Source organism: Rhipicephalus microplus, chromosome X (assembly GCF_043290135.1).
Source record: "Rhipicephalus microplus isolate Deutch F79 chromosome X, USDA_Rmic, whole genome shotgun sequence".
NCBI classification, from domain to species: domain Eukaryota; kingdom Metazoa; phylum Arthropoda; class Arachnida; order Ixodida; family Ixodidae; genus Rhipicephalus; species Rhipicephalus microplus.
Genome location: NC_134710.1, coordinates 78,500,513 through 78,508,791, shown reverse-complemented (window position 1 = coordinate 78,508,791; position 8,279 = coordinate 78,500,513). Strand labels below are relative to the sequence as shown.

At 48.0% G+C, this 8,279-nt stretch overlaps 1 protein-coding gene across 1 annotated transcript; it reads right to left on the bottom strand.

The window, feature by feature from the left end:
• Window positions 1-2,226: 2,226 nt before the first annotated feature.
• Window positions 2,227-2,586, bottom strand: LOC142775050 (uncharacterized). Its single transcript, XM_075876367.1, has one exon. The coding sequence runs from the start codon at window positions 2,584-2,586 to the stop codon at window positions 2,227-2,229; it is 360 nt and encodes a 119-aa protein (XP_075732482.1).
• Window positions 2,587-8,279: the final 5,693 nt, after the last annotated feature.

The window sequence follows — 8,279 nt, the reverse complement described above, 5'->3', positions numbered from 1 at the left end:
TAGCCACCATAGCAAGCTCAACGAGCCACCGGCGAAGCAAAGAATGTTTTTCGGAAAATAAATGCTGCTGGAAGAAATGACACTTTGAATTGTTTCTTCTGTGCCATGCGACCGCAGCTGTCAAATGAATAACGCGAAGGTTAACGCTGAACGAGGCAATGGTACACAGAAATGGCGTGTGGCATCCCCATGCATTGCGAGCAACAGGAACCGCGATCGTGAAACGTCTTGTTTGTTTAAGCATATCGCTCCGTAGCATAATCTGCGGGGATGGCGCACACCCATTTCTTTGCGTCTGAAAAATAATGACGACAAAAACTGTACAGCAGCAAGCATTTTGTGACCGCCAGCTGTCATTCATCGTAAAGCCGTGCCGTACTCGTGAATGAGGCCTATCGGTCGAACGTGGTAGCGGTGGTGTCGCTGTTTTTCGCCGAAGCTGCGGAATGCGCACCGTTGAAGTGTTTATGCAAGGCCGCGCGGGCCTTGCGTACGATTTAGTTCAATTTACAGATTCACACACAGTAGTGCTACTGCAACTTCAGTTTATAGGACTGAGCACCAGCTAATGATTATTAGGGGAGAAACGAAGGGAAGTTTATTGCACTTCTGACAAGCAATAAAATACATAATTATTCTCCGACACTTGTCACGGACACATTAGGTAAACACACCGATAAACAAAAAAAAACACGTTTAGATTGTACACTAGAACAGAAGCGCGATAATTCGACCACTCGTTATACAAAGATTACAAGAGCGCCGTACAGCCCGGGCGCAAAAGAGCCCATTTTCGTTTAAAGGCGAAAAAAGGGTGCGATAATGATCGCCGCTGTTCGGGCTCCAGAGAACTAAGGGGTCAATCGGTACAGAGAACAGATTCGAGCCACATCATTATACAATTTACAGGAGGGGTAGGGCATTGTCACTTTCCGTTTGCCAGTCAGGAAACAGTGGGACGCAGTGGCTGGCGTGCGCTTAAAAAGGGGTTATCGGCAGGCGTAACTTGCCTTTTTGCAGTAGAAAAAACCTCGTATGCCAGCAGCGGAGAAACGTTTCCTCGCCGCTGGCTTCAAGTTGGTCTGAGAGGTGGCACCACACCATCTGGCGGATACGAGCTACAGTCGGGAAGGCCGGACTGACCGGAGAGCGGCTAAACTCAGCGAAGCAGCGTCACTTCCAGACCGTGAATATGGTGCAGAGGGCCACTAACTTTGCAAAGGCGCCTTTGTTTCTGTTTAGGGCTGGGGGAGGACGAATTTTAAAATCCCTCGCAGTCAGGCGCCAAATCGGTTGGACCGCTGGGCACTCAAATGAGGCATGCACCAGAGTCTCATCCGCGCGACAATTGGGACAGCGGGGTGTAGGCGTGATGCCAAACTTGTGGAGGCACTGGCGGGTTGGGAGGACGTCCCAGTTTTACCTCCATGTGAAGTCTTGGGCGGACGAAGGGATGGCACGCCCATCTGTTTTGCCTTTCCGCTTCCAGTACCGCGACCGTCGCCTCTCCTCGGGGGTTATCTGGTTGCTGGTAATTCATTCCACAATGCGAGCACTCGGGGTCTCATCTACGTCGCACGTAGGGGCCTCCTTTTCTAGCATGCGCATGGTGTTTGCGGCTGCCTTATAGAACGCGCAGGGAGTCTCGGCGAGTGGGGCGTACGGCCGGTCGGCATTGAGGAACGATGCGTTTGTACTGCACCAATAACGCATTAAGGACCTCCCCACGTAATCAGGTGTGCGAAAGAAGGCCCTTGCGGTCTTCAAGGCAAGCACTTTGCTCGCCGTCAGGACATGCGAGAGCCCGAGGCCGCCCTGTGAAGCTGGGAGTTGCAGGAGGGTTCGACGTAAGGGCGCGGGTATGCCGTCCCACAGGTAGGCACCAGTCATACTTGTCAATTGCGTCGCAGTCTTGGTAGGCATCACTCCTATTCGGCTTGCATAAAATGGAAAGGCGCAGATGGTTGTCATTGCGGCTATGGCCATCTCACGAAGCGTGAGATCCTTCGGTGTGAGGCGCGCTATTGCATCCTGTGCCCGCTCGAGCACTCGTTGCCAGGTTAGGTCGGCAACGCCACCGCAGCAAAAGTATATGCCGAGCATCTTGACGGCGTCGAAACTTTCCAACTCTCCAAGAGTGTCGTGAGGGAATGTTCCAAATGGTAAGGCCTTGCTCTTTCTCATGTTCAAGGCCGCGCCTGAGACGTCAGCATAGTTTGCGAATGTTCACCAAAAAGCTTCCAGGCTTGCCGGGTCCCTGACAAACAGGGATACATCATCAGCGTAAGCGAGGACCTTAATGTTGGTCTCCCCCGTTAGGGGAAAGCTTCTGACGTGCGTGTTCAGGTCGATGTTCACCAGCAACCGCTCAAGCGAGAGTACGAAGAGGGAGGGCCATAGCGGGCACCCTTTACGGATCCCTCTCTCGTATACAAAGTTACTCGTCGGGGTGCCGTTTACTACTACGTGGCATGTGAGGTTGCTGTATAGGATGGCGATGGTGTCTACGAAGCATGTCGGGAACCGGAACTGGTGGAGTACCTCGATCACGTATCCATGGCGCACCCGGCCAAACGCCTTTGCCATGGTCCAAGGAGACAAATGCTCCGGACAGGGACTTGGCAGACATGTATTCGAAGGCATTCTTTGTTTCGGTAATGTTGGCAAAGATCGAGGGTCCTGGAACCGCACAGGACTGCCAGGGAGCGACAATGGATGGCAAGAGGAGCCTAAGGCGGCTAATAAAAATGGAAGCAACCGTTTTATAGTCCATGTTCAACAGGGTTATAGGGCGCCACGCCAACAGCTCCTCCTGCTGGGCTCCCTCTTTCAGTAGGAGGACAATCCTCCTTTCTCCAAGGGATCCGGGTTTCAGTTGCTTCGTAACCACCATGTTCGCCAGTGCGACAAGCACTCCCTCTAGATCGTCGAAAAAAAGGCGTAGAAGTTGGCTAAAAGGCCGTCAGTGGCGGGGGCTGAGTTCGGGGGCATGCTTGTTATCGCGCCCCTGACCTCTTCTGCAGACACTTCCGAGCTCAGCAACGCAACCTCCTCTTTTCCCAGCCTTGGGAGGTGCTGCCAGGCCTCTCTAATTTTGTCTTCTCCACCAGTTTCTCCATCGCTGTCGGCGTCCCGAAAAAGGGCCGAGAAGTCGCAGAAGACATCGCGGATTCCCTCTGGTTCAGTTGCGAATGAATCGTGCAGGCATTTCACTCGGGTAATTGATATGCTGCCATTCCCAGTTGTGTCACTGGAGTGCGCTCCGAGGTGGTTCATGGGTGCGCACCGCTCCCCGGGTGGTCTGCGCGCGCGCAGTTGAAGCAGCCGTGCATATTCGACCTCCAGGGTGTTCAGATAGTCCCGCATGCATGTCGTCATCGTCTCCGCCCCCCTGACGATGCGTATTCTGTGCAGGATCTCATCAAGTTTAGCGGTTATGCGGCGCTTCCTGCCCTTGCCTTCTTCTTGAAGGATTCCCTTCCCCTCCGCTCTCAAGGTGTCCCACGAGCGTGGGGTTAGGTCCGGGGCGTTCGCCACGGAGGCCCGCAGCCGCGCCCTAATGCGCTCGATGCTATCATCGTCTTGCAGGAGCGCTGGGTCCACTCGCCACCCATGGTCATCAGTACAGAGTCCAGGGGAGCCGCTAAGTGTAGTGACAAGGGGGAGGTGATCTGATCGACTCGATAGGTCTGCCCGGGGGGAAAGGAGTAAGTCGGGGAGATACGTCCGATATAATCGACTGGCTGTGAGGTGAGAGGCTCGAGTTGTGACAAAAAGGTCGCCGTGCGCGATCGGCCACGCGCCGGATAACCGAAGGTGCCAAAGAGTCTTCACGAGCTCCCTAGCATAGTACGTGGACCCCCCTCGGCCTTGTCCCGTGACGTCGCGCTGCGAGTCCACGACACAGTTCCCCCAGCAGGACGTGCCGGACGGGTTCCGAAAGAAGGTCGTGCAGCTGTCGGAAGAAGGTGTTTGTGTTCTTCCGCGTCGCCGGGGTGTACACGTTCACGAACCGAATCCGTATTTCGCTGATGTAGAGGTCCAACGTGAGCGACCTGCCGTCAGCACCGAAGATGCAGAACGCCTTTTGCTGGAAGCGTCGCGTAGTAAAGACTGCTCCCCCTCAACAGGCCCTTGATTTAGTTAGGGAGAAGAAGGCATTCACCTGGAACTCACGTCTGAAGATTGAGACCTCTAACGGCAACCGGAAGTTAGTCTGTTGTAAAAAGAGCACATCGATACCCTGTGCTTGGGCGAAGGTCAGAACGTCTCGCTGTTTCGATTTGTCACGAAACCCGCAGACGTTCCAGGTGGCGAACTTGAGAGTTGATATTATCTACTCTAGTGGGCGTGGGGAGAGGGCTTCGGGTGAAGGAGGGGGTGGGGGGTGACCGCCTGGGCAGGGGCGGCACACTCGAAGGAGCCGAGCGTAAAGGCGCGGGTGGCGTGATTGCTAGTTGGGCTAAAACGCCTTCCGTGGTTTAAAGTGCCAACCACTGGCACGCGTATGCACGCGCTTACGCGTCAAAAGCGTCTAGTCGCGCCTGTGGAGGAAAAGGGCGCGCAACTACTGGCACACGTCGACCGCGTTGACGTCCACGCGTCCAAGGCCGATGCACAATGTTCTTGATCTTTTGGCTTAGAACTGTCCAAGTTCAGCACAGAATGGCACGTTCTCAACTGGAGCGGGAATGTATGTTTTAGAGGATATGAGAACACGTTAACAACTTGATAGTGCTTCAACCACCACAGTTTAGACTATTTTAGAAGTAATTGACATTTCAGTGCCCAAAGTGACTACAGCGGTATGCACCAGAAATCAACATCAGTGCGCGCGCCGCTCCCGCGAATGAACATTCGCGTCTAGCATACTGTACGTCTATCATAGGCGTGTGCAGGGTTCTCCTTAAGGAGGGGGGGGTGCAAATGTTTGCCCCAGTGCCCCTCCCCAGGGCTGACTTAGCACCCCCTCCCTATTATGTTAATATATGAAGTTGAGATTGAGCTTTCCCCCCCCCCCCTCCTCTCTGTGGTGAATGAGGCGTGGCTGCCCTCCTGATCAGGTTTACAAACCACCGGGTTTCTATACCTGCACTACCAAAGTTACTAACAATATCTTGCATATGCTTGTACCTTCAGTATATTTACGCAACATATTTATATCAGTCAACTTAATAATCATGCCTGCAACCTCATGATCTGACCGATTTAAGTCAGTCATAAGACTACAATTGAGGCCAGAGTAGCAGGCTTTCGGCTGATGTGTGTGCTTGAAATATCTTCTAATGCAACAAAGCACACCTGGTTCTTATTGATACAACTGATATTGGCCATAAGATAGGAACCAAATACTGCGTAGAATGCCTTCGGGCATTTTCCATAGTTGAAATGTGCTCCAATGCAACTAACTATGCCTGACACTTCATGATGTGACAGATATCGGTCATAATATTGCAACTGACCCATGTATGGAAGACTTCTGGATGTTCTTTTTAGTCAAAGTATTCTCTAAAACGACAAACGACCTCTAACTGTTCAAGAAGTCACAGATATCGATCATGATATTGTAACTGAACCATGTATGGAAGACTTGTGGACGTTGTCTTTAGTCAAAGTATTCTCTAAAACGACATCCAACTGTTCATGAAGTCACAGATAGTGGTCATAATATCGAAACTGAACCCTTAATGGAAAACTTCTGGACGTTGTCTTTAGTCAAAGTATTCTCTAAAACGACAGACAACACCCTGCTGTTCATGAAGTCACAGATATCGGTCATAATATTAGAACTGAAACCTTAATGCAAGGCTTCAGCACGTTGTCTTTAGTCAAAGTATTCTCTAAAACGACAGACGACACCCAACTGTTCATGAAGTCACAGATATTGGTCACAAACTTAGAACTGAAACCTTAATGCAAGAATTCTGGACGTTGTCTTTAGTCAAAGTATTCTCTAAAACGACAAACGACACCCAACTGTTCATTAAGTCACAGATATCAGTCATAATATTAGAACTGAAGCCTTAATGCAAGACTTCTGGACGTTGTCTTTAGTCAAAGTATTCTCTAAAACGACAAACAACACCCAACTGTTTATGAAGTCACAGATATAGGTCATAATATTGGAACTGAACCCTGTATGGAAGACTTCTGCACGTTGTCTTTAGTCAAAGTATTCTCTAAAACGACAAATGACACCCAACTGTTTATAAAGTTGCAGATATCGGTCATAATATTAGAACTGAAACCTTAATGCAAGACCTCTGGACGTTGTCTTTAGTCAATGTATTCTCTAAAATGACAAACGACATCCAACTGTTTATGAAGTCACAGATATCAGTCATAATATTGGAACTGAACCCTGTATGGAAGAGTTCTGGACGTTGTATTTAGTCAAAGTATTCCCTAAAACGACAAACGACACCCAACTGTTCACGAAGTCGCAGATAGCGGTCATAATATTGGAACTGTACCCTGTATGGAAGACTTCTGGACGTCGTCTTTAGTCAAAGTATTCTCTAAAACGGCAAACGACACCCAACTGTTCAAGAAGTCACAGATATCGGTCATGATATTGTAACTGAACCATGTATAAAAGACTTCTGGACGTTGTCTTTAGTCAATGTATTCTCTAAAACGACAAATGACACCCAACTGTTTATAAAGTCACAGATATCGTTCATAATATTGGAACTGAACCCTGTATGAAAGACTTCTGAACGTTGTCTTTAGTGAAAGTATTCTCTAAAGCGACAAGCCGCACCCAACTGTTCATGAAGTCACAGCTATCGGTCATAATATTGGAACTGAACCCTGTATAGAAGTCTTTCGAACGTTGTCTGCAGTCAAAATGTTCTCCAATGCAACAACCCACAACTACTCTTCATAATGTGACGGATTTAGGTCATGAGACTGTAAGTGTACACTGTGCGGAGGGCTTTCGAATGATAAGCGTATCGGAAATATCCTCTAATGCAATAAACCGCACCTGGCTCTTAATGATACAACAGATACTGGTCATAGAAATGGAACCAAGCATTACATATAATGCCTCTGGGCATTTTTTGTGGTAAAAATATGCTTTAACGTAACTAACTGTACCTGAAACCTCATGATAAGACAGATATTGGTCATAGGACAGCAACTGAACCCTGTATGGAGTACTTCTGGACGTTGTCTATAGTTAATGTATTCTCTAAAACGACAAACTGCACCCAACTCTTCATGAAGTCACACATATCAGTCATAATACTGGAACTGAACCCTGTATGAAAGGCAGTCAAAATGTTCTTCAATGCAATAAAACACACCCGTCACTTCATGATGCAACGGATATTAGTGATCAGATTGGAACCAAGCAATGCGTGGAGCACTTTCAGATGGTATATTTATTTATTTTCAAATACCCAATGTGAGGCTACTGCAGAAGTGGTGTACATATGTACAAAATGAAAGCATTCAAACAGTGATATCACAGTAAGTGTGCTAACAAAAACAAATATCACTACCCCCTGAGTGCACCCCAATAAGAAATGAGAGAAACAGAACTATATTATAATACAAGTGCCTCCAAAAAGTCAGACACACTGGTATCACGAAGCAAGCCAAGTAGATCATTCCAGTTTTCGATAACTTTATTTGAACGTGTTGTAGAGCACTACAAATGACTTCTAAGCTGAACTGTCATTGCAGATCAGTGCTGTGTTGGAGGTTTCTGCACTTTGCTGCTAGTTTCAATATCTTTTAACATCTACAAAGTGCATCTGACACTTCTTGATGAGACAGAAATTGGTTTTGAGACTGCAGCCAAGCACTGTGTAGAAGGCTGTCATATGTCATAAATACTCAAAATACGCTAGAATGCAATAAAGCATGCCCAAAATTTTTGATCGGACAGATACCGGTCATAGGATTGCACCGGAGCACCGTACAGAAGTTTTGGCAAGTTTCTTAAGATAGCTAAACTGAATGTGCTTAAGTGCATGAATATATATTCCAAGTTAATGTGTGTACTAAAAAACTGAAAAGAAATGAAGCAGTCCTTGGAAACACATACAAAGATTCAATGTTCGAAACCATCTAATAATATCTACAGCTCATTACAATCTAGAGGAACAGATAAATACATGCACAGTTCTGAAAGATCTCATAAGTCACATGAGGTACTTTTTGCATATCTTCTCTACAAAGTGCAGTACAGTACTAGTGTACCTTTATTCTTTCTGTGCATACATGCGGTGACCTTCTCTTCCTACTATCGTGTCATCGTGGAGCTGATT

Coding starts and splice junctions, on each gene's coding strand:
- LOC142775050 (XM_075876367.1), bottom strand. CDS start 2,586: ATGGCAAAGGCGTTTGGCCGGGTGCGCCATGGATACGTGATCGAGGTA.